The 27,112-nt window shown below is 41.6% G+C and overlaps 1 protein-coding gene across 1 annotated transcript in view; it reads right to left on the bottom strand.

Annotated features, from left to right (window-relative positions):
• slit3 (slit homolog 3 (Drosophila)) overlaps positions 1-27,112 on the bottom strand; it is a 181,967-nt gene that overhangs the window by 28,074 nt on the left and 126,781 nt on the right. Inside the window, exons 13-26 of the mRNA XM_017474763.3 lie at positions 25,045-25,188; positions 24,538-24,701; positions 20,407-20,557; positions 17,039-17,113; positions 16,208-16,351; positions 14,809-14,952; positions 11,127-11,290; positions 7,744-7,879; positions 5,847-5,915; positions 5,645-5,716; positions 5,453-5,524; positions 3,826-3,897; positions 1,440-1,603; positions 4-128 (exon numbers count right to left, since the gene is read on the bottom strand). Of these exons, the coding sequence (XP_017330252.1) occupies positions 4-128; positions 1,440-1,603; positions 3,826-3,897; positions 5,453-5,524; positions 5,645-5,716; positions 5,847-5,915; positions 7,744-7,879; positions 11,127-11,290; positions 14,809-14,952; positions 16,208-16,351; positions 17,039-17,113; positions 20,407-20,557; positions 24,538-24,701; positions 25,045-25,188 (1,696 nt within the window). The remainder of the gene's footprint in view (positions 1-3; positions 129-1,439; positions 1,604-3,825; positions 3,898-5,452; positions 5,525-5,644; positions 5,717-5,846; positions 5,916-7,743; positions 7,880-11,126; positions 11,291-14,808; positions 14,953-16,207; positions 16,352-17,038; positions 17,114-20,406; positions 20,558-24,537; positions 24,702-25,044; positions 25,189-27,112) is intronic.

The raw sequence follows: 27,112 nt of genomic DNA, 5'->3' as shown, positions 1-27,112 counted from the left end.
CACCTTGTAGCCAAAGGGACAGGTGCAGTGATAGGAGCCTGTGACATCACTAACGCACGTGCCGTTGTTCTGGCACGGGTTGGCCAGACAGGGGGCGCACTTGGACATCATATTCAGATCAACAGGACCTGTTGTCAGAGAGAGAGAGAGAGAGAGAGAAGAAGAAAAGGGATTAGTGGAGGAAAGTCGAGGGCATGGCTACATGAGCTACAGGACCACCACTGAAATAAGTTTTGCCACCCCGTATGCTACGGAATTCAATTTGTGCCAAACGTACTGAACATAAACTTTTTAAGAAATGAACAAAAATGTACAGCGAGAAAGGAAGAAAAACAATGAACACTCCAAATAAACAGCATTTTTGCTTTCTCACTGTATATTTTTGTTCGTTTCTTGAAAAGTTACGCTCAATATCTTCGGCACAAATTGAATTCCGTGCATTTAAATGCCAGGAACTTAGATCCAACTGCGGTGAACTTAATACACTACTGCCATCATACTGCGAGCCGTTTTGCACCGAGGAACAAATCAGATAATTTTGCAAATGCAACTTTGTTCTGTACAATGAGTTGGCGCCACGCCTTAAACTGGTTTTAGACGGTCAGTTTCAGATGGTGTGAGTTCATTCCAGTGAATTCTTTTCCTAATTCTTTCACAGACCGTGCGAAAACGTGTCTCCTCCATGCCCGATTATTCGACGAGGATCCTCGAACGATAAACTTGCGATTAGAGAAAATGGCTTATTAATTATGCTTATGTCATCAGTCAGTATGATCCTGTACAGAATGGGGAAACATAAACGGAAACATTCTTCAAAGTGAGCTCGGGTAATAAGGATCTTTTTAGATATTTTTATAGCATGTTTAGTTTACGTTTCACATTAGCATTAGCATATCTGTCTCGTGAGTGTGTGTAATCCTACGCCATGCTCCAACTGGAGATTTTTAGACGAGCGTCAAAAATTTTCTATCTTTGATTGCAACGGCACTAAATCGGAGAATGTCACGTTAAGCAATCTAACACCACCGATCTCGACACATGCCCTATCAATTTTTTTATGTGTGATTTCTGTGTGACAGAAAAAAACAGCTTTATTATACTCTTTGTCATCCCATAATTAAAAAAAAAAAAAACATATAGACCACAAGCACAATAATGATGCAACTTGAGTTATTGAAGGAGAGATGGTGACATTTCAAAGTGGACACGAAGGAGGGATCACAGAGGGGGGTCACTAAGTCCTGCGCCATCCAAATATATATAAAATCCCTTTAATCTCTTGTTTAATCTCAAATTAATCCCTCAACACTTCTAACAAGCTTTTAAGGGTTTGAGGTCTAAAACCCGGGAGCACTTGGGTGATTTTGCCTGTAAGAGCAATGCCCGGCTCCTTAAAACCTCACGGAAATGAGACATAGAAAAAAAAGAGAGTTCATCACCGTTGCACTGGAAGCGATTGAGGGGCGTGGTCAGAAGCAGACGGTCAGCCATGTCAGGTGGTCCAGTACAGCGAGCAATGCCCGGCTCCTTAAAACCAGCTTTAACCCACTGTGATAGCCAGCGAAGCTCACAATCACAATAGAGTGGGTTTGCACCCAGAGCCCTGTGGAACACGCACACAAATATATAAACTGTTTATATGTACATAAACATCCATCCAAGCATTTTCCATATCATTTATATTACACAGCATCACAAGGGAGCTTGGAGCCTATTCCAGGGTGCTTAGGGCAGAAGGTGGGGGACACCCTGGACAAGGTGATAACCCATTGCAGGGAACAACTCACACACACTAAGGACAATTTAGAGATGCTAATCATGCTAAGCATGTATTTGAGCTGGGGGAGGAAGCTGGAGTAACTGGAGGAAACCCCTGTGGTGAGGCTGGATTTGAACCCCCAACCTGGATGTGCTAACCACTAAGACACCCCCCCCCCCCCCCCCCCAACTAAAACATACACATAGTTACAAATCCTTTTTGTTTCTAAATATCTGTGATGTTTTCTAACAAATATATTGGTTATATGTTATGGTACTTATGGTGTGTAATTGGTTGTTATTGATTTCTATGTGGTTCTATAATCGAATATTACTAATAGCCCAACCAGCACAACCCTGACCTGGCACTTATAATAGAGTGCCTCCGAGTCATATCTGTATTTGTATCCATTAAGACATCTATCCATTCATCTTCTATACTGCTTATCCTCTTCAAGGTCACGGGGGAACCTGGAGCCTATCCCAGGGAGCATCGGGCACAAGGCGGGGTACACCCTGGACAGTGTGCCAATACACATTCACATTCACACACCCATTCATACACTACGGACACTTTTGGACATACCAATCAGCCTACCATGCATGTCTTTGGACTGAGGGAGGAAACCGGAGTACCCGGAGGAAACCCCCGCAGCACGGGGAGAACATGCAAACTCCGCACACACAGGGCATCGAATCGAACCCCCGACCCTGGAGGTGTGAGGCGAAAGTCCTAACCACTAAGCCACTGTGTGCCCATTAAGAGATGTTTATGAGATTTTGTGATTTTTTTTTTGCGATCGCAGGACTGTATGTGAAATCCAGCAAACTCGACAATATTCAGATGAGCTTGCAATTTCTCAAAAGTACCACAGATTTTCCGCAGATTTGGGCCAAGATGCCTCATCACAACGTGCATTCAGCCAATCCCTCTTCGATTCATAAGCACAGCTAAAAGGTTTCATTTACCATCAAGCATCACTGCGATAGACCGTGTATAACATTTTCCTGTAGTTGCAATTTCGCCAATTCAAGTGGTTTTCTGCAACAAACAAAAATGCACGAAAAAATCTCCACAAGCCACATCGCAAATTTTGAAAAAAGCCACAGAAATTCGAGCGTTTTTTTTTTTTGGGGCCGCAAAAATCACAAAAAAACCCTCCTGTATGAAATCCTGTACGGACTGCTGAAAGGTGTCGCAAACTGTGAAATTTCCGTTTTGGATTAAATCCTGCTCTATGAGACAGGTGCCACTGACAATGAGGAAAGGGGATTAACCATTTAGACTGGAAAAGTGGAGTTTATCATAAAAGCCCGGTCAAAACTTTTGTTATACACCCACCCACACACACACACACACACACACACACACTTAAACATCCTGCTCAAGTACACAAAGGCAGCCTCTTCATGTACTAAAGCGCCACTTCCTTCCATTCTGTCTTTAATGAATCAGAGGACCCGTATTCTCAAAGAGGAACCTTTTGTGACAGTTCTTTTCATGGCAGCACTAAAGCAACCTCATTTTAAAGCAACAGCAGGAACAGCAGCCGGAGAAGGAAGAAGAAGAAGAAGAAGAAAAAAGAGGCATAAGAACTCACTGATGGATGCCTTTTAGCTGTAATAAAATTTACAAAGTGTTCCTGTGGGGCCCAGGCTCTGAGAGTTGAGCACAGGGCAGCTCTTTAAAAAACCTTCTCTCTTTCGCACCTGGTAATGAAGTCAATCCTCTATAGATCATAAATAGGTGAGTGATTGTGGGTGATGCTGGGAGTCTGTCATTAATAGCGAGGGATGGAGAAAGATGAAGAGACAGAGTGAGAGAGAGAGAGAGAGCGAGAGAGAGAGTGCGAGAGAGAGAGAGAGAGAGAGAGAGAGAGAGAGAGAGTGAGACAGAGTTAGAGAGAGAGAGATAGAGAGAGAGAGAGACAGAGAGCGAGATAGAGACAGAGTTAGAGAGAGAGCAAGAGAGAGAGTGAGAGAGAGACAGAGTGAGACAGAAAGCGAGGAAAAGAAAGAGAGAGAGAGAAAGAGAGAGAGCTTTCGCACAGGATCACATGCACTCACAGATGAGACAGAGACGTCAAGTGGTTGAAGGCTCCCTCTGGAATGGTTGAAAGGTCATTTCCGTGGAGAGTCCTGAAAGAGAAGAAAGGAGAAATTGAAAACAAATGCACGAGAAGAAAGGGAGGATGTTGCAGTTAGCTCTAACTGAGACCATTTTGTCTACAGAAACAAAGTCAGCACTGATGATTCAAGGCAGGTATAGAATTTTATGTCAATTCCTCTTCCCTCACGCGCACACACACACACACACACACACACACACACACACACACACACACACACACACACGCATGCATGCACACACACATACACACACACACACACACACACACACACACACACACACACACACACAGGGGTCTGGTGTCAGTGTAACAGCAATCAGACCCTTTGACTGGACAGCACTGCACCAATGAAGTCACACCAGTGTTCCCCTCAGGGGCATTCTGGGAAATTAACAAGTGAGAGTGACGAGTGGCTGGCAGCCAAAGCTGACCCCAGTTTGACTATCAGAGCACCTCCTTGTCAGCCAGCGTAACAGAGGATCAGGGTTTAAAGGAATAGTCCAGAATAGTCCAAACAAGAATTTCACCCAGCTTACCTGTTCTGAGAAACATGAAGGGGAAATGTTGGGGTGTCAATAAACATTTCTAAAATAAGCTCATTTGGTAAAGGTCTATATCCGTATAATTGATCCTTTCAGGGATAGAAGGAGTTCTTTCAGAAGGAGGAATGTGTGATTGATGTTTGGGTCTGATTCTGATTGCGCATGGATACATAGGCCTTTTTTGGGTTGAAACCTTTGCATTGTAGTCGCATATTTTAAACACTCACTGACAACAGCTTCCCCTAGGCTTTCAATCGAAGTGAGATTATATAAGTAAGCAGGGATTCTAAGCTGCCCCCCCCTCTAGTACAGAGAAATAAATCTTATTCAGGTTAATCACAGAGATCAAACAAGTTAAGTAACACTTCAAGATTCCTTTAACGAGTGCTGATAACCTCCAGACCACAGCTTATGAGAGGTACGGAAGGAAAAACAATTGCTCACTTCTTCATGTACAAGGGAGAGAACCTGCTGAGGCTAGAAACTCAATTTACCTCTGAAACCTGCTCTGTTTCATGGCCACCTCTTAAAGTGGAGTTAATAAGGCCTGCTGTGGGGCAGAGGCTGGTGCCCTAGGGATGTGTGTGTGTATGTGTGTGTGTGTGTATGTTAGTCATGGTAACATGAGATGTAGGCAAAGCATTAATTAGCTACAATAATTAATTGTGTCAATGGAAGGTCCTTACAAGGATGTGTGTGTGTGTGTGTGTATACCAGTCCCTCCAGGATTCTGCGATTTCGCGAGCGCAGAAATTGCCGCAAAATCAAGGAAACGCCGCAATATTTGCAGGAGCTTCCTGCTAATTTTTCTAAATTACCGCAGATTTGGGCCAAGATGCGTCATGTGACGTCATCACAACGTGCCATGTGACGTCATCACTATGCGCATCCAGCCAAAGCTGTTTACCAACAAGCATCGTAGTGAAAAACAAAAAAACTGCAGCAAAATCAATGTGTGTGTGTGTGTGGGTGTGGGTGGGTGTGTATCCCTTCCTCAGGTACCATCAGAAAGAGACTTACAGCAAACGGAGTGAGCGCAGTCCGTCGAATGCATGCACCGGCACACAGCGGATCTGATTATAACTCAGGATACTGTAGAGATAGAGAAAGAGACAAATATATATCACTCAAAGTGATTTAAGTACTCACACACTCACACTGATTCACACACAAATGGCTGAGTTAGCGGTGTGTGGCAGATGGCACACTCACAGTGTGGAGAGCTGAGTCATATTGCTGAAGATGAAAGGAGTCAGAGAGCTGATACTGTTGTTACTCAGGTCTCTGTGGGCACACAACACACACACACACACACACAACTGAAATAACAATGACAAATATCAGCATGTCAAAAAATCCGATTAAGCTCATATCGCTCATAACGTTCAGCTATGAGAAGAGTTGAAATACATACACAAGCAGTAGTTGTTTCAGATTGCTCAGCTCCTTGGGCACTGAAGTGAGCAGGTTTCCTTCCAGATACCTGGAGGCATACAGGACGAGCAGGATTTTACACAATGTCACATCCACACCTTTAATTCTATGAATCTATAGGTGAATCTATAAAGCTAATATAGTCTAGGATTTCCAATAAACCAAATATAAGATTACTAAAACTTTTTCAAGATGTTTTTCCTAAGTTCAAGCTTTAAATGGTCTTGTTCTACTGTATTTGCAGATAATTTAGTACGTTTTAAGCACTTATATCCAAGAAAGAAGCCAAATTATCTGGCCAAAGAATAAGAGAAATGGTAAAACTGTCTACATATAGGTTTAATAATCTTATATTTGGTTTACTGTAATCTTAAAACAAGGAATATTAGATCACTATGACTATATTCAAGATATTTCCACTTGTGAAGATGTCATTTTTTTTACCGCAGTGTGTTCCCAATGGAAAAATACTGAATTTTGAAAATTGAAGGATGGACAAACTCATCCATCCATCCATCCATCCATCCATCCATCCATCCATCCATCCATCCATCCATCCATCCATCCATCCATCCATCCATCCATCCATCCATCCATCCATCCATCACTTTTCCATTCCACTTATCCTTCACAGGGTGACGTGGGAGCCTGGAGCCTATCCCAGGGAACCCATCACAGGGCACAATTGCACACTATGGACAACTTGGAAATGCCAATCAGCCTACAATGCATGTCTTTGAACTGGGGGAGGAAATCTGAGTACATGGAGGAAACCCTGGAAGCATGGGGAGAACATGCGAACTCCACACACACAGGGCAGAGGCGGGAGGCAAACATGCTAACCAGTAAGCTGAGTGGAATCTCCAGTGTGCTGCTCAGTCCCATGGTTTCGTTGCCTAGAAGCCTTGGCTAGGCTAAAAAGTGGTAGCTATTATGACATAATAGCATAAGGCCAGCTAGTTAGCTAGTTAAGTTCATTAATACAGACTAATGGAAATGAATGAGTATAACATAAATAGATGACTGTGTAGTTATGCTCTTCTAAATAAAAGTCTCTAGTGTAGTACATCATAATTTCGCCTAGATAAAAAGTCATTGGCCAACGTTCTGACTGTGAGATGTGGTTTTCCTACCACATTGCACGTAGAAGATATTTGAGTTGGCTAGCGTTTTGAGTTTCATGCAGTGTGTTTATCCATGTTGTGCTGGCGATGTGTGATGTGTTTAGTGCAGCAGGTGTTGGAGATTCGTAAACATGTGCTATAGTTACCATTGTGAAGTTCATTATGTATAAACACACACTCACACACACACACTAAGTGAAAGCTTTTGCTTATGAAAGGCAATAGGATGTTGTTTTTCTTTCTCTGGTTACTCTTGACGGGGAGTAAAAAAAAAAAGAAAGAAAAGAAGAAAAATGAATTTGAAAAAAAATAAAATCCTATGAACATCTGTGTGAAACATACACATTGGCTCCAAATATCTCTCATGCTCATCTCATTTCTCATCTCTTGTTCTCACACCACTATCTTCTTTCCCTCCGTCTTTTTATTTTGCTCTCTGACTGCTTGTGAGAAGGGTAGATGAAAAATGCCTTTGTCTCCTAAACCAGCACTTTCTCACAGTCTCAAAGATGGCCAAGAGCACGGCCCGAGCAGGACTGGACATAGTTTGGACCTGACTTTGTGGTAATGCCTCAGGAGAAAGAGGAAAATTGCAGTGCTTGAGGCAGCTCATTGTAGCTAATAGGGCTCGATACCTATGAGGCACCCTGTGGGTCAGAACATTCAAAAAATATATTGAAAGCTGATAAAACAAAGATGACAAAATGACAGGTGTGACAAAACCAATCAGAGAGGAGGGAGACAGAGACTCACAGCTCTGTGGTGTCCTTGGGGATGCCCTTGGGTAGAGAGCGAAGTCCTCGGTTACTGCAGCGCACCACTGTATCTGAGCATGTGCAGGGATCTGGACAGCGAGGGACTGACGGCAAACAGACATTCTCCTCTATACCTGGAGAGAAAACCGCTACAAAGAGTGAGACAGGAGAACAGATGTGCACACATTGGCTTTGTTTACATATGACTTGGTTAGAATATGGCTGCAGTTGCTCACATGTCCACATTAGAGTAATAATGCAGGTGTGTGTGTATGCACAGCAATGCAGGTGTCATTGGAGAACTGCTTTTTCTTAGCGTATTCAATACTTTTTTCTCCAGTGTCACTCCACTTTATTACACATAGCTTTATTTATGGACGTTAATGTTGAGAATTCTTTATATTTCTGGATTTCTTGAGTTAATACTGATGTCTGGTGAAAATTTCATGTGAATAGCCTCATTGGAAATATATTTACTGAAACAAAACGTTAATGCGTCCAACACTTATTTTTCCCACTGTATGTGCATCACACACATATCCAGAGAAGTCTTGCCTCTATATCCACTATTCAAATTCTGAGCTGTGATCCTGTTTCTGCCTGTGTTTTGTCCCTGTATTTATTTATTAATTTTTATGATCTTAAATGATCCCTGTCTGGTTCTGGTATTATGGTGATCATTTGGACTGTGTATAAAAGTTTGGATATTGCCTAATAAACCATTGCACATGGATCTTCATGCTTCTCCTGAATCTTATGTGTTACAGTGGGGAAGGCAAAAGTTACTGTGCATTTGGAATTGCAGTAATTACAAACCTTCGACTTGTAAAAAGCGTTCATGTCTTTGCCGGGCTCGTAATCACCAGTTGGGAACTATTGAGTTTTCTGAAAGCTCCAACTAGCCATATGCGACGTCATGTTATAAATACACACTGCTGGGGAAAAAAATCCCTGCGACCTCCACAGTTAAAGTAGCCAGGAGTGTTATGTCAGAAATGAAGTCTATCATAGTGATCAAACCATCTGTATCATTTTCCAATAGTGACCTTTTCATAGTACAGCTATGCCTTTATATAGTATAGTTTAGCTTTTTATCTAAAAATGCTGATGTGTTGCGTGTTTCTATAGAAACCACTCATTTTGGAGAAAGAGACGGACAGCTCCAAGTAGAATCACAGAGCCATCCTTTCATAATGACAGTAATTCTGTCATTGCAGAAACACACTTGTGCTAGTTAGCTAGCGGCCAACATGGAGATTTACATTCTACAAAATCATTTTTTACTTTTTTTTTTCTTTTCTTTTTTTTTTTTTACATTATTGTCCTATTACAACTGTGACTACACTGTTAAACAGCAATAAAAAGTTGAAATAGTTTCTCAAAGACAGCAAACAGACCACCCCATCATTACTCAGTTACTCACGTCCTTCGACCTGCCTTCAAGTCGGTTTTTGTCCTAGTGGCAAATTTACAACATCAAGAAGAGCTGCCCGGCAAAATGGCAGGAGGAAAATAAATACAAAATCCGATTTGATGGAGTCATATGTCCAAGTATCTGTTTTCTTAAACAAATGTGACTTGATTGGAAAAACTCTGATTTCATGTGTTTTCTTGGCAGTCATTCTACAGAAAAATCTTTCCTCCTAACATCACGTATGCCAACAAAATTGTGAGCTGCCTGTCTGAACATATCCGTAGGGAGACTTTAAATTTTAATGCTTCTTTTACCGAGATATCTCACACGCAAGAGAAAAATTGAGCCAGCATCGCTGGGTTTAATATAGACATTCATAAATACTTTAAAAACGAGAGAAAGGGGGACTAAAAGAGGACAGAGACATAGAAGAGAACAGCAGCATGTGTGTGTGTGTGTGTGTGTGTGTGTGTGTGTGTGTGTGTGTGTGTGTGTGTGTGTGTGTGCCATGTTAACTGGCCCAAAACTGATTTAATTGGCAATCTTGCCAAAACAGTCCACTTGTACAGATAACTGACAATCAGCACCAGAAACACTTGCGCCTAATAAGCGACACGACACACAGGAGTTAAAGATCGTCCACTAAATATTGTTCTTGGCCAACGTTTCTTGGTTTTCCTCGGCCGGGCCTCGCAGCTTCCCGGCCCGCCTGGTTTCATTCCCGGCTTGAGAGATGCTATCTGCAAAGGAACTGAACGGCTCTCCAGATTAAAAAGAAACAAGGAATTAAGACATTAATGAGAGGTAATGGAGGCTCAACTCTGCTCCAACAATAACAGCCTGAATGAGGACTGAGAGAAGAGAGAGAGAGAGAGAGAGAGAGAGAGAGAGAGAGAGAGAGAAACTAATTTTACTCTACTGACTGGGCTTGCCTCAACTGCAGAAAATGCAGTTCCTTCCTGCAAGTCAATTTAGCTTCTGTGTAATTTTAGCACTCCGAAAATAGTGTGATATTGTGCCGATTAATGAAAGCAGGAACAGAACGGAAAACTTTTAATCAACTCTCTTTTCGCTCAGCTCTGAAGAATAGAGCGCAGCAGTCTTCCCAGTGAATTTGGAGGGGTAAAAAAGCAGCCAAAGACACAAAGCCAGCTTGGAAGGCATGCGTTGTGCTAACTAATGGCCCTCTTACTCTCTTAGTGAGCTCCCTCTCTTTGAACCCCTTCATTTCAAAGTGTTCTGCTGCCTACATCTGTGCCGTCTATTCCCCGAAGCGCTTAAGCAGCAAAAGAGCTGCTCTCCCCAAAACACTCGGGCTTTGGCGGCAAGGCCTGACTCTAGCTGTGATTCTGGCCAGACAGAAGCCAAACCACATTTCCTTTTTCTCTGTTAAAATTTACAGCAGCGCAGCGGGACAGCGGTTCTCCCTTAGCGTCTGTAGGGAAATGGTCGCTACTTGCCTCTAAAAGCTGGCTGAAGCCTGACAATAAAGGGGTCTTGTGGTCTGATTTGCACTCCTGATGCCCTCTCCGTACCGGGAAGGGGACGTGTGTGATTTACGCCCATCCTGAACAGCATCTAGGCCATTCGTAATGTCAAGGAACCACTCCGAGATGGAGTGTGGAGTGATCCATGGCCCTGAGGAGTGACCAGAAGCACGGCCTGTTCTGATCAAACTAGCATGACTCGATGGGAAAATGCATGTAATGCTAAGTATATGACTCATAATAACTGAGTGCCTCCGAGCTGAGGAAAGTTCACCGAGCCCCGATTCATTAACTGCTGCCATGTGGTTTAGGTTTCGACCTGTGAGAACCTGCGTGCAGGCATCGTAAATGGACGGTGCGTGAATAAAAGAGTATATTGATATGTGTGTACACATTGAAATGAAAGCTGACGAACGGGTACATCAACAGACTCATGAATAAGGCATAACGAGTGTGTTGAGAAACTGTATAGCTGTGTACCATCACAGGTGAAGTCAGGCGTAGCCACGTCCTGTATGGGGATTTCCTTCAGGAAGGCAGGCTTCTGGCACCTGGGGTTTCCGCTCACCACCCTGGTTTTCTTCAGCCACTGGCCCAGCCATGCCAAGTGACAGTCACACACATATGGGTTGGACAGCAGGTTACTGTAGATAGAGGTCAAACAAAACAGACATTCACCATATGGAGCCAGCTTCATATAGTAGTTAGACTGGTACCATGGACAGTTGTTGTGATTTTGAACTAAATATTTTCTCCAAAATACATGCCTAGGCCAGACACCTAAATGCTACTGCGAGAATAGACAGGCAACATGATTGACAGGCAATCAGAGACGATTGGTTGGATGTTGAGTGTCTACTTCATTTGATTTTTTTTCCTTGTGGTTTACAGTACCTCAGATATACAGAAGCAGGAGTTGTTATCTGAGCTGATATTTTATTGGCTGCTGTTGGTATTTGAGGAGAACTGAGCCATCACTGAGCCCACCTCCATCCATCCATACATACATCTATTTTCCATACTGATTATCCTACACAGACATGGTGGAGCTTGGAGCGTATTCCATGGAACTCTGGGCACAAGGTGGGGGACACCCTGAACGGGGTGCTAACCCATCGCACGGCACAATCACACACGCATTTATATACTACGGGCAATTTGGAAACAGCACTCAGCCTAAAGAGCGTGTCTTTGGACTGGAGGAGGAAACCAGAGAACTCGGAGGAAACCCCTGAAGCATGGGGAGAACATTGTAATCCCAATAACGACACAGTGTGTTTTTTGAGCTGATTTCAATTTTGCACCAGAAACGCTTTATTTATGTTTATTTATTTAGTTTTAGTTATAGGCAATAATTACAGTAACAAACAGCTTACTGCAGCACTGCAAGACAACATCTCTCCCTCCCCTCTAAAACACAGCATAAGGCAGAAACATCATTCAAAGACACATTTTTATCACATCTGGGCTGAGCCAGGCTCTAACCTCCATCCCAGAGTCTGTTAAATGGACCACAGGAGTGGAGCTTTCAGGACCGAGATACTGACCCATTTTTCATAGGTCCTCTCAGAGCTCCAAAAGCAAGCCTAGTGGAGCAAGACCTAAATCATAAAGGTTTAGCCTCCAGCTAAAGGCGTCACTGGCTATGACTCAGTGAGGCTGTAAGTGAGAGGCCTGGCTGACTGATGCAGTGTTACAATGTCCCCATCTTCAACTGCAGCCGACTCACTAGTGCTGCCGTGGAGCCACTTTATTCACAAGCAGCAAACGGTGCGTCTGAGAGCTGTTGTTCTGCACTTCCCTACAGCACGGATTAATTAAGTGAGCTGACCTTCCAGTGCACTGCTAACATACGCGTGAGGGCTTGCAGGCAGAAGCGCACGTTAATACCCGAGCAGGCCCGCCATGTGTTTGCCTTTAATTATTCACACGGTGCTCTGTGCAAAACAAAGCATCAAATGGGTTCATTATCTACAGAGAAAGCACTTACATTTGCTCTCTTGCAGAGAGAGAGCAGCTCAGCTTCTGGTTCTCCGTTCATTTTTGGGAACCATTTCGTAACTTTCTGGGAACGTTGTATTTTGGTTATGAAAAGTTTTGCTTAATTTTCTGGGGAATATAAAATGTGGGTTACAGCAAGGATTACTAAAAGGTTAGCGAAACATTAGGGGAACATTCTCTGAACCATTTCAGGTTACTGGTTCGTTCTCTGATCCATAATGTGCAACGAATGCAAACATTATATTTCCATAAAGAACTAAATAAGATCTGTTTCAGTAACCAAAAACAAACATTAAAAGAATGTTCTGGGGCCCAATCATATTTAATTGGCTAAACTCTTTCTTGATAAAGGCAGATTTAGTTTGTTTTCTCAGATTCCCTGTTTTGGGGAATTGTGAAAACTAGAGATGCACCGATACGAAATTTCTCAGCCGATAGCGATAACTGATTATTCAGAGTGATACCTTTTATGCCTTCTTTTAAATGGATAATAATTAATTCCACATTTCTGAAAGAAATGCAAATAAAAACTTTATTCTCTTTATTAACTTTATTCTATTAAAATTAACACATTAAAGTAAGATTTCTTAACTTACTGAATGGTATTAATTCATATTAACATTGACTGAATTCTAAAAAATCTCCTGTTAGGCTTCACATTCGCTCACCACAAACAAAAGCATTTCTACTTCATCATTGACATCAAACTGGTAATATATAATATAACTTTCTTATATATTAACATTAACTGGATATGAAATATACTACTCTTCAAATATATTGTTCTGTGCTAGATATACTTTTTTGTCAACTCATCTTCATTTAAATCTTTCAACGGTGCACTGGTGTTTTAATTCAGCGTGAGCAGCTCGGCAATATATATATATATATATATATATATATATATATATATATATATATATATATATATATATATATATAGACTCGACACCGAAACTCCCGTTTCACTGCTGCCGCATCTGGTGTAAAATTTTAGCGGTGGAGAGTTTACAGAGATGACAAACTGCAGCTTTGTCGTTATTCCACACAAGAGAGATCATCTTTATACACAGCACGAAATCCATGTTTTCCCGTCCGCTTTTGATTGACAGTATATAATCGGCCCTGATCATTGGATGTTTCATCGGCCGATGGCGTAAAAAATTGTCTTTATCGGCCGATACATTGGTGCGTCTCTAGTAAAAACCCATTCCTCATTTTCTGGAGGCAGCCTGGCTGAACATATCCGTACTTGTTTAGATGACCAGAGGAAAATGACCCACAGTATCTCGATGTGCATATTAAATAAAATAAATATACCAAACAAAATGGTCAGATGCTACAGTATACTGCAGACTGTACAACAATGCAACTTTTTCAAATATTGTGAAATTTATTTTCCCTATGTACTACATTTCCTCAAGCCCCTTATCCCCGGAAATGTGTCATACTAAATATTAAAGCTATCTTCAGTTCGAAAAACCAATCTTGACACTTCTAACCAACAACCAACAACAATATGCTGACTACATTTTAGCTTAATGTAATCTTAGTAATGACTAAGATTCTGGCATTTTATTGTTTCATAATCTTATGAGCTTATAATAATATAGGATTGAAATGTTTTGGACGCCATCGACACAATGTTTGAACTTGTTTTCTAAAACAGAAAAAAAAAATCAGCTCCAGTTTTTGGGTCTTTTATGTTGTTCGTCATGCCTGAAGGAAGCCAAACCCAAATACTGACATCAGATGTTGGAGTGAAAGCGGTGAGTGACCAAGAAAACAACCTCAGAATGAAGAAAGGCATCTGCAAACAATAACGCAAAAAGGAAAGCACAGCGCACCCTGATTGCACCACATACTATGGGATTATAATAGCAGTGTGATTGGGGTTGTGTTTGACTTCCTGTGTGCAGCAATCTCCAACTCTTAACTCAGAGCTGCCCGAAGGCTACGTACCATCAACCGCAACGAGGAGATTTAACTTACAGCCTGAATGAACAAAGATTGACTGATACATGCATCAGTGCATCATAATGGCAGTAAAATCTGACGGAGCACACATTTGCACAGACGGTTTCAAATCACTTAAGCTTCACATTTCTTTTGGGTTTGTATCACTGTATTTGTGTGCTTTTGTGTACGGGTGAGCACTCACATGGTGGAGAGGGAGTGTAGGGTGGAGAAGGCTCCCGGGACGATAGTGGAGATACGGTTATCGTACAGAGACAGCAGACGTACGGAGCTGAGGCCCGTGAAGGTGGTGTTATCCACACAAGTGATCTGGTTGCTCCTCAGCATCCTGTAAGAACACACACAAAAACACCCAACATGGGGGTCAGAGTCAGGCAGTACGAACACAAAGGGTTAAAGTCACTGAATGCTTGTTTCGAAGATCATAAAATTTTCACACACTCACTACACCCTTTCCCTGATAAAGGCAAGACAAGTCACATTATGCCCGGACTTCATTTGCATATTGGAACATGATTGGCACTTATATTTTATGATGTAATATCTCACCTATAACATACTATATACTGGCTTAAAATTCCTGATGAGATTTTCATCTCTGCTGTACTGGCAGTAAAACTGCTGTAGCATCCATATTCACACACTGAGCAGTCTACTTAAAGAATTTCTCAATGAATGTTACATTTAGGATGACACTAAGGTTCTGTGATAGATACATGGAGATTTTTAAAATATGAGGACTTGCTTAGTTTTTATTCTCCTTGAATTTTAGGTTACTTCGGGTAAAAGCATGTAGCAAATGAAATGCATGTAGCAAAGGAAAAACTGAAGAATTTCAGTAGACATATATATATATATATATATATATATATATATATATATATATATATATATATACACACACACACACACACACACACACACATAAATATATATATACATATATATGTGTGTGTGTGGTGAAAAAGAGAAAGGGCAAAATATTCAGGACTTCTTAAAGAAGCCCAGCTGCACAAATGGGCTAAATGCAAACCAGAGGCTGTTGGGACACAAATGTGAAAGCAGCAAATTCCGCATTAGACCCTGACAAACAGGGACCTGAGACAGGCAAACTCAATTTAGGCGTCATGTTCCTGGGATTTAAAAGCCACGAAATTCAATACTGCTGAACCATGATTCCATTCATTTGCTCCTACGCACTCCTCTCTCTCCAATTTGGCTAATTAGATGGACAACAGAGCTTAGCAAGGCCATGCTGAACTCCCAGGCTCCATGAGACACATCTTTGATGTTGCAGTGTGCTGCTTGTGACAGGAACCCAGGGTTAGCTTTATGTGGTTAAAATCCTCTTAGGTCTGATAAGTGAAATTTGTTTTGCTGATCATTCAGCTATCCTAGTGAAAGAAATGGACTAGATTCGAGATTTTTACCAACAATTAGAGATGTTTCCAGAGCTTGGGAATTTGATGGACTAGTCAACTTGAATGTCAGGTTGTAGCTCCTTGTGTGTGTTTATCCGGAAAACTAAAGCCCCTGCCCAGGGTTAGGAAGGGATAATGGGAAGATAATGGGACTCAACTCACAGGGTTTTGAGGCCACTCAGGCCTCTGAACATGCGCCCCTGCACAGACTGTAGCTTGTTTCCAGTTAGTAGGAGCTCAAGGATGCCTCCAGCACCATCAAACACACCCTCCCGAATCTCCCGCAGCTTATTGTTACTCAGGTTTCTGGAATGAAACAACAAACAGAGGTTGTCATGCTTCAAGCTTCTTACCTAGAAAATATTAACATAAACCTGTCAAGCAGTTTTATCTGCTCTGGCTTGAAACCTCCCACATTTCCAGTTGGACTTGTAAAATACAAACAGCTTTGGGATTATATGAAAACATGTTCGGTTTATTATTTTTAAACGTTCGAAACGTTTAATATGTTCTTTATTTATAATCACGAGTTAGAATCGAATTTAATGGCTTCTTAAGCGCACATTTATGACATTTGGCAACACGCAATCTCAGCTGTGTTCTAGTGATTCACTAGCTGATGGCAATCTGTACTTCAGTAAAACATGAGGAGGGGGACTTTTCGATGCCTCCTATTTGTAATGAGTTCGGCAGCACTATAACGTAAGCAATTTCATGCTTGATAAATCACTGGTCCTCTTTCTGAGAGACCACCGCTTTTCCCATCTCCAGAGTGGGTGGCTAATATTGCCAGACAATAAATCCCACTGCGCCTTCGCCCATTTCGGCCCAATGTTCTGCTGCTTTCTCTATCCACGCCGCCTACGTGGCTCATCACGCATAAAGTTATTGACATAAAACTCACAGCCAGATGTCCCAAATGACAAACCCAATCCCCCATCCCCCCAAAAACCAGCTCTTAAAGTGAAAATGGAGAAATGAACGGGGACGTACATCTTCCGAAGGTGTGGGAGCTTCTTAAAGGCCCCCATGGCGTCCAGCGATGAGATTTCATTGTCGTTCAGGCGCCTGCAGAAGACAGGAAGAGACAGAGCAGGTGGGGGTGTCAGTGGAGAGAGAGGTTAATGATTCATAATATGGAATAAAACAGAGATCGAGACACAGAATGTAGAAAAAGATGGCACCAAATGAAAATGATTCTATAAATTGTATGATTTATATTATATTCTGGATTGACTAGTGCAATACAAGTGTAATGGTCATGTCATGTAAATTCTGTGTGTGACTCTCATTACATTTGCTCCTAAAGGAATACTCTAGGTTTTTTCCCCATTGTATCTTAAATCAAACAAACAAACAAACAAACAAACAAAGAACAACAAAAAAGAATTACTCCAGGGGTCTCCAATCTTATCTGCAGGTTTTCATTCCAACCAAGCAGAACCCACACCAGCCCTTTCCGGATAAGATTGGACACCCCTGATTTACTCAAACCTCCCTTTATAATACAATTTTAAGGAAACTTTTTGGGGCAAGTTATGTTTATATTTATGTGAAACATCTTTTTCATTAATTTTTAAGTCACTTAATTGTAAATCAAGCTCTATATGGAAGGGATAATCCATGGCTACGATTTTAATGCACAACGTATACTATGGTCACTTGCCAGCATTGACGCGTTAAAGCTGTCATTGATGTTTGCAATGCAAAATTTGACCGAAAGGATAACATATAATGGTTCATGTTGATTTTGTACAGACAGGCCGTTAGATCTGGAATTCTGCCCACTGTAAATCATACACAGAGATAAAGTAGTGCGATAAGATTACATTTATTCCAATGAATTATAGTAAATAGCTATTAGAGAGAGAGAGAGAGAGAGAGAGAGAGAGAGAGAGAGAGAGAGAGAGAGAAATTGTGTGTGTGTGAATTACCTGTGTCATTACTAATAATGAAGCTGTGAGTCTACTGTAACTACTGAATGCGACTGTAACTGTATGTTATTTAAGTGTTTGTAGGCAGCACATTAATTTAGATCAGAGATTAAACTGACTGGAACTACCTGTGCATTATATGATTTGAACTCACATCATCCAGCTAATCAGAATCGAGTATTCAGATAGACCACATGATTGATAGACAGATAGACCATGGCGGCTGTGTCTCAGGCGGTAGAGTGACTTGTCCACTAATCCTAGGGTTGGCGGTTCGATTCCCGGCCCACATGACTCCACATGCTGAAGTGTCCTTGGGCAAGACACTGAACCCCAAGTTGCTCCTGATGGCAAGTTAGCGCCTTGCATGGCAGCTCTGCTACCATTGGTGTGTGTGTGTGTGTGTGAACGGGTAAATGAGACACAGTGTAAAGCGCTTTGGATAAAAGTGCTACATAAGTGCACCATTTACCAAATGTATAATTCAACATTTCATTGAGGGGACTACTTTTCAGAGGATAGAAACCAGGTTTTTTTTTAAAGTTGGGAGTATTCTTTTAGGAAGAGATTATATTGCTGTGATTGGAAAGAATACCTCACAGCAAGATGACATGACGGATCAGAGTTCGGAGGCCACAGCCTGGAGATTAGGATGGTACCGCTTGAAGTACCATTTTGGACCTCAATTCCACATGGACATTCTCGCTATGGTTGCTGGGACTATGGTTGCTACTATGGCCTTAGGACTGCAATAATACATGCAGTTTTGCACTGAGGTCTCCTTTAGTGAACAGTGGACTAGTTCAACAAAAACTTCATGAAAAAACATAATGAAATTTCTTTTACTGTCACACTATCCGTTGTTGCCCAGATGAGGATGGGTTCCCTGTTGAGTCTGGTTCCTCTCAAGGTTTCTTCCTCAGATCATCTTAGGGAGTTTTTCCTTGCCACCGTCACCACTGGCTTGCTCAATAGGGATATTCACATACTTAAAATCCGTTTCCTGTGTTTATATGTTTCTGTAAAGCTGCTTTGAGACAATGACCGTTGTAAAAAGCGCTATACGAATAAAAATTGAATTGAATTGTTCACAGGAAGAAAAGGACAACGACAGGAAACAAAACACCTTAGAGAGTAAGAGGAAAATTGAAGAAAAAAATGAGAAGAGGACAGAATATTTGAGTCAGAATCTCGGTGCAGTAGGAAAATGGATGAGTTGAAGGATGTACACACCAAAATGAGAAAGGCCAGGATGAGAAAAAAAAACTTTCTCATATGCTGGGGTGCACTGAAGAAATAGAGGCAGAGTAGGAGACAGGTGAAGGAAGCCTAGGGTGTGATTGATGAGTGAAGATGAGACTGCAGAGGGAAAAGCCTGCCGTGTCCTCTACACATGAGCACAAGGGCGAGTGGCATCGGGGGAACGGCTCAAGTACAGCGTGAGCCTAACAGTCCAGGAAAAGCCTGTGGCAGTCATTCACCATCAAACAGTAGGAGATACAGGAAAGAGAAAGTGAAAGAGAGAGGAATGGACAAGCCGGACAAAGAGGCACAGAGACGCAGTGAAATGCAAGAAGAGCCATGAACAAGATGGACTCTATACTGTGCTTAGTCAGCTGTGTGAGTTTGTGAAAGAGATTCATTGTGTGTCTGTGTTTGAGTACACTGTATAAATTGTCAGCAAAATGGTTCCAGTTATACTCATTATGCTACAATAAAACCAAAATATGGACAAATTAAAAAATCTTATCATTCACATGATGTTCACAGCTAGAGTTTGTACAGTAGAGATGGAACGTGGGGCGATGTGTCTACCTGATGCCATGTTATGTTATTGTTCAACTTCATTTATAATTTCAATGGCTGACAGGTGACATTATAAGTTAATATATCAATATAAGTACACCAGTATTCTATCTACATCATGCGGTGCTGGACCGAGGCCAGGAAGATAGTGAAGGACCTCAGCCATCTGAATAACGGACTATTCTCTCTGTTGCGGTCAGGGAAGTCCTTCCTCTCCCTGAAGGCCTACACAAAGAGAATGAGGAGGAGCATCTTCCCAACACCAAGGACTACAGCATGGACTTGCTCACACCCTGTTCATTCATCTCTTTATCCTGTATTTATAAATATAATATATCTCAGACTGTAGGCTATACTGTATGTAGTCAATTTCAATGCAACTACCTCAACTTAATGTTGCACTTTATACCAATTATAGTCAGACTGTTGCTGCCACCCATCTTTCATGTCAATCAGTTCTTTAAAGTCACCTGATAAATAGCATCCAATAATTTCTGACACATTTAGAGTAAAGAAATAATATTGGACCATTTGTAGTTTTTAAAATGGAGCCCCTCAGAGCACCTAATGTGTGTGTGTGTGTGTGTGTGTGTGTGTGTGTGTGTGTGTGTGATTGCTCACAGATCAGTGGTGTGTTCAGGAAGGTGAGGAGGGATGCTGGTGAGTTTGAGGTTGGAACAATCCACCACGGTACCCTCACAGCGACAGCGTTCAGGGCACACCAGGTCCTGAAAACACTCGCCTGTTAGACGACTCCGATAGTCCTCTGAACCTGACACACACAGGACAGAGAGAGAGAGAGAGAGAGAGAGAGAGAGAGAGAGAGAAAGAAAGAGAGAAAGAAAGAGAGGAAGAGAGAGAGAGAAAGAGAGAGTGAGAGAGAGAAAGAAAGAGAGAGAAAGAGAGAGTGAGAGAGAGAAAGAGAAAAAGAAAGAGAGAGAAAAAGAGAGAGAAAGAGAGAGAGAAAGAGAGAGAAGTAAAGAAAAAAGAGAATGAGAAAGCAGCCATATTGCGTATTTACACAAACACGTCTTCACTGACACACTCACACACACACACACACACACACACACACACACACACACGCATATCTGGGGAAACATATCATATCTAAACACTGCATCACATCGCACAGTAACACATTGCAGATTTTCATATACTCGGTCACGCTCAGACATCCCTACACTCATGCACAAACACCAACTCCCCACACATGCTTAGTCCTAAACAAACATCCATCTTCTTCTGAGGAACGGCTGTGTGTGCTGATAAAGCGGCCCGAACAGCACGAGGTCACTTGCCGGAGGTCTCCTCCTGAGATGTGTTTTGACAGAAAAACAGAGGAGGTTTCTGGAGAGCAGGAGGAGCTGGTTCATTGAGATATATCTCAGTATCATGACTGATGTCTTTCCACAGGCACTGTTTATATTATTCCTCCTCTCCTCTTTTTCACTGTCCTACAGGAGTGTACAGGACTTTACTGAGCACGTTTGTGTGTCAACAAGGCCTTAGCTTCAAATTTCATTAGCCATGTGCAAAGCCTGTCATATGACATCACCACAATAGTTCATGGAATGTTAGCTAATGTGCTTGAAAAATTAGCCACTGGTTATGATGACACAGCATAGTGTTCAGACTAATGTTAGCTAGCTTGATTGCTAGCCTATCACAGTCAAATAGCTTGCTAGATAACTATGCTACACATTAAAATGTTTTAACCAATGTTACCTAGCTTGCTAAACTAAGATAATGGTTTTAATTACACAGTACAAGAGAACAACACAATAAGATTATGCTTGTAAGCTGGTCTTTAATTACACAACAAAATATCTAACTAGCTTGCTAGCAACCTGGACTAATGCTAGGTCAAATATTTTATCTAACATTAGTTAACTTTCTAGCAAACTGGGCTAATATCTTTAATTACACAGCAAAATATTTTACCTAATGTTAGCCAGCTTGCTAGCAACCTATCTAGCCATTTGGCATAAAATGATAAGTCAAATGGGTTTAAGCGTTCTAGCATTAACGTTTCTAAACTATTACATGGTGTACTTAAATATATATTATCCCAGTTGACTAGCAAGCTAGCTCACATTAGCATTAGTTCATTAGCATTAGCACTAATTTATTATGTAACAAAATATTTACCTAACATTAGCTAGTTTAGCAAACTTGCCTAGCCATATAGCATGAGACGAAGGAAAAGCTTAGTAAATAATTAAGGTTCAATAATAGTAATTCTGGTAATTCTTTATTTTAGTAGATAATCTTAGACATTAATTAGGCTGTCAAATGTTACGAAGATCGTTAACTCACTAATGTTAGCAGTGCAGCTGCGCAGAAAGACATCGTAATAACGACTTTGCAAGGCAGAAATAGTAAATGTAACAGCAGACAAAGGCTAGTAATGATGTCAGATGATTGAGTTTGCAAATGGCTGGTTAAATTTAGCTTAAACTCTAGTCTGGTTGACCCAGGAACACCTGTCCGCTAGGAAAATCAGGACACACATTTAACGTTTAAGCCCTTTTCAGGACAGAGGGTCCTAGATGCATTACATGTCCTCGATAGTAGGTCCTGAATTCTAGTTGACAAGCGCTGCCTTGTTCTTCTTCCTTGCGGTGGGCAAGAAGTGCCCTATCCCAGAATGCCATGCTGCGTGCGAGTGTGTCCAGCGGTCCCTGGTGCTTGACGGAACCATGTGAGGCGAGTGTAGGCGGCGGCACATGGTTAGATCAAGCACAAGAGACAGCTGCACCAGGGGCCTGGGGGCCCGGGGCCAGGAGTGGAGAGGAAGAGGAGGAGAGGAAGAGGAGGATAGAGGTGGAGGCGCAGCCAGGAAGAGAGCAGGAAGCCACCGAGAAAAGCATTCATCACTTTCCGCGCTGCCATTACGGTGGGGACCAATAGCTCTGCCCACAACACTGGGGCACAGACACATAGACAAACAAACAGACACACACGACTGGCACACACAGGACAAAAAGGAGTGCAGCAAAGCCCTCTGCTGCTGTGCACAAACACACACACATACACACACACACACACACACACACAAACACACATAAACACAAACGCACACACACCCACACACACACAGACTGTTCGTGCACAAACCCTTGGCTCTGAGTGTGTGTTGGCGCTCCCACTGTGCTTGTTACTGTGCTGCTATAGGGACACAGGCAGAGCTGTAATTAGGGGAAATCCTGGGGTTAATATCAAAGCAAGCGGCGGTTGCGCACAGCATCGAGCACACACACTACGCCCGCTACAGTCGACGGGGCGGTTCACTTTCATGGCCATTTTCAGGACTGCAATGTCCCACACATCTTGATGAACCTTGAAAAATGCATTCTGACGGTTTTCTGTTCTACTGCGTATCCTGGTGATGTCCCATGAGCACTCTGAAGCCTGGCAGTATGTATGTAGAACTGCTCCAGGCCTGAGGATGCCACACAGCTCCCTCTCCAGGGAAAAGACACACATTCACTCACATATACAGACACACACACACACACACACACACACACACACACACACACACACACACACACAGAATCCTAGCAGTCACATACATGAAAGCCACCTAGCAGCCTTTCTAGCCTTTTCCACCTCTCCATGATTTCAAATAAAATTGTCTGAATGATGCAAATATAACAACAATACCACGGGGCATCGCTCATTTTACATTTCATGTGTAAACATCTACGTAAAACATTCACTCTAGAGTACATTCATTAATAAGAGTACCTGATGTTTGTTTCAAAGAATCATTAGCCAAGGTAGTTAACCAATTTTCACTGCTGATATAAGCTGGCTATCTCAGCTTGATAGATTAGACTATATATATATATATATATATATATATATATATATATATATATATATATATATATATATATATATATATATATATATGAAGGCACCTCCATTGTGCTAGGATAAAAGGTTACAGCTCTAAACACACTTCATTTACAAGTGTTTACCTAACATTAGGTAATATGCTAGCAAACTTGATACCTAGTGTTAATTACACGAAGAAAGCATTTAGCTAACGTTACCTAGCTTGCTTCCTACTTTTGGTTACATGATAAAACCATACACCTGATGTTAGCTAGCTTGCTAACATATTAGCTATTTAACACAACAGATACTTTGCTAACTGAATTAATGATCATGTTGTGTAATCAAAAGCAGTATTTTAGTCAGAATCCGAATGATCGTACAATAGGACTTCTTGCGCTAAATCATTATAAATGAACAGCCCATTCAATCCAGAATTACAAGTGGGGGTCTTCGGAAACGGTTTTGAAACTAATCTTCACCTTTCATCATATTACAAAAGGGGAGCTAGAAAGTCAGTTTTCGCTCACATTAGCTTGTTAGATTAGATTATAAGACCCTTAAAACCTTTAAAACTTAAAAGTCTATGGAGAACTCTTACTTCTATTGTCAGTAGTGCACTTAATGTCTGTTATCTAGGTCTCTTATATGTATATTTATGGATATAAACATCATGTCTAAACATGTCTGAGTCGCTTGTCTGGGAAGATTTAATTGTAGGTGGTACTGTTGAATGGCATGTCCACATTACTGAAGTAATCTGCCAAACCTCTGATCTTGTCCTTGAACTCACTAGTGTGAATCTGTGGACGCTACGAGTCTTTTGCACGTGTGTGTGTGTGTGTGTGTGTGTGTGAGTGTGTGAGAGAGAGAGAGAGAGAGAGTGCGCGAGTGTGTTAAGTCTACCTGTGCAGCGGAACTTCTTGCCCTTGATCTGACTGATGCGCTTGTTGGCGAGGCGGCGCGGGTGGCTGCAGCGCGCCCCACTTGTCTCAATGGGGTTGTCAAACAGGTAGTCAGCCAGCCACTTCAGGTGGCAGTCACACATGAAGGGATTCTGAGCAAGATGTCTGAGGAGGTAAAGGGTGTGAGAGGAAAAACAAAAAATGTGGCACGGAAGAAGAGGAACAGGGAAAGAGAGGAGTTCAAAATTTTAAATCGAACACAGTATAGGTTTTTTTTTTATGGTCCTAATAAATGTTCTAATATTTCAATAAAAAGAATGTTTGCTGTATTAACATCTTACATGGTTAAAAAAAATAATAATTATGCTGACCATGTTATTAGAGTGGGTGAAACATGTATGTAAAATCTGATTAACAGTGGTTGCTTAGAGACTAGAGTGTGCTGCTGAAGTGGACTGAGGCTGTGTGTGTGTGTGTGTGTGCGTGTGTGTGTGTGTGTGTGACGTACAGGGTCTTGATGGAGCGCAGCGGGGTGAACAGGCCTTTGCTGATGGTCTGAAGCTTGTTGTCATAGAGAGAGAGCAGATTGAGACTCTGCAGGTCCTTGAATGTGTTCACCCTCAGGCAGTTGATCTTGTTGGCGTTAAGCAGCCTGTGTGGACAAAAAGACGTTTCATCCTTCAGTCAGAGCTGCCGTGTGTTAGAGTACATAATAAACCTCGGACTCTGTCTGTCATCGATCAAATGTACTATTCACCCTTCAGATTAAACCCAAGCTTTGAGTTGTGTTTCAGTATTTATTGAAGTGAATTCACTTCACAGCCACGCTATTTAGAATGGATGTGTTGTATTATGGGATTTCAAGTAAAAGGGGCTGTGAGGTGCTTGTGAAGTCCAGATCTAGACATTAGACAAAGAGCATGAATAAAGTCTGAATAAAGCAGCCAGCTTAGCATCTCTAAGGCCCGTTTTCTTGACAATTCCACTAAAAATCTTTGACAACTTAAAGGACACAGACTTTTTTTTTAAGCGTGCCTCGCTCTGAGCGCTTTTATGTCCCAGAGCTGCCAGCAGAGTCAGAGATGCTGTAAATTCATGATGCCACTGCGCTGGCATGCCAAACTGTACAGAGGAGTACAGTATCACAAATAGCTTACCAAGTTATTTCTGTAAACCAGAATGGAAAAAAAAATCACAGGCTACATTTTGCTTTGCCTGGATTTCCACAGAGCAGCAGAAATACAATTTACTGGAAGGCATTCACTATATATATACAGTACATAATACACGTTTGATTTCACAGTCACGTAGATAACCGAAGATCTACGATTTTAGGTTCTTTAGTAAAACCAGATGCACATTTGCTTTTATTTTTGCTTTTTTTTTCTATCTAATGTCCAGATGCCCTGGTCTTCCACCTGCTATGTTCTAGTATTCTATGACTGCCTGACAATCGACTAGCACGGGGCCTGTGTTTAATTACCGAACGCCGTTCTAATGAGGCTTTGTCTCACAGTGAATGCATGCATCGTTAGCCTGCTCACTCGGGGAGCTAATTAGGTGTGGGGATTTCAAAAAAGAAGAAAGCAAGGAAACCCTATCCACAACAAGGTGAGACAAAAACATTAGAAAGGTGTAGAAACAGCACCGTCTTTCGTATGAGACGTTAAACCGAGGTCCCGACTCTCTGTGGTCATCTAAAATCCCAGGACACTTCTTGTAAAAGAGTAGGGGTTTTCAATTCAATTTTATTTGTAAAGCGCTTTTAACAATGGTCATTGTCTCAAAGCAGTTTTACAGAAATATATAAACACAGTATACAGATTTTAAATGTGTAAATTTATCCCTATTGAGCAAGGAAAAACTCCCTGAGATGATAAGAGGAAGAAACCTTGAGAGGAACCAGACTCAGAAGGGAACCCTTCCTCTTCTGGGTAACAACAGATAGTGTAAAAGTAAAGGGAAGTTCCTTATGTTTTTTTTTTTAAGTCTGTTTGTTGAACTAGTCCACTGTTCAGTAGCAACTGTAGTCCCAGCAACCACAGTGAGAATGTCCATCTGGAATTGGAGTTGATGAGAGCTCCATCCAGAGGTAGGGCATCCAAACGGATCAGACTGGTCCGGAGAGCAGTAAGGATCAGGATAGCTAGCATCTCCATAAAATTATGTGTGGCTTGACAATATATATATATATATACACAGTGAGGGAAAAAAGTATTTTGATCCCCTGCTGATTTTGTAAGTTTGCCCACTGACAAAGAAATGATCAGTCTATAATTTTAATGGTAGGTTTATTTGAACAGTGAGAGACAGAATAACAACAAAAAAAAATCCAGAAAAACGCATGTCAAAAATGTTATAAATTGATTTGCATTTTAATGAGGGAAATAAGTATTTGACCCCCTCTCAATCAGAAAGATTTCTGGCTCCCAGGTGTCTTGTATACAGGTAACGAGCTGAGATTAGGAGCACACTCTTAAAGGGAGTGCTCCTAATCTCAGCTTGTTACCTGTATAAAGGACACCTGTCCACAGAAGTAATCAATCAATCCACCATGGCCAAGACCAAAGAGCTCT

The sequence above is a fragment of the Ictalurus punctatus genome, chromosome 8, assembly GCF_001660625.3.
Source record: "Ictalurus punctatus breed USDA103 chromosome 8, Coco_2.0, whole genome shotgun sequence".
Taxonomy (NCBI): domain Eukaryota; kingdom Metazoa; phylum Chordata; class Actinopteri; order Siluriformes; family Ictaluridae; genus Ictalurus; species Ictalurus punctatus.
This window is presented reverse-complemented; position numbering and strand designations above follow the sequence as displayed.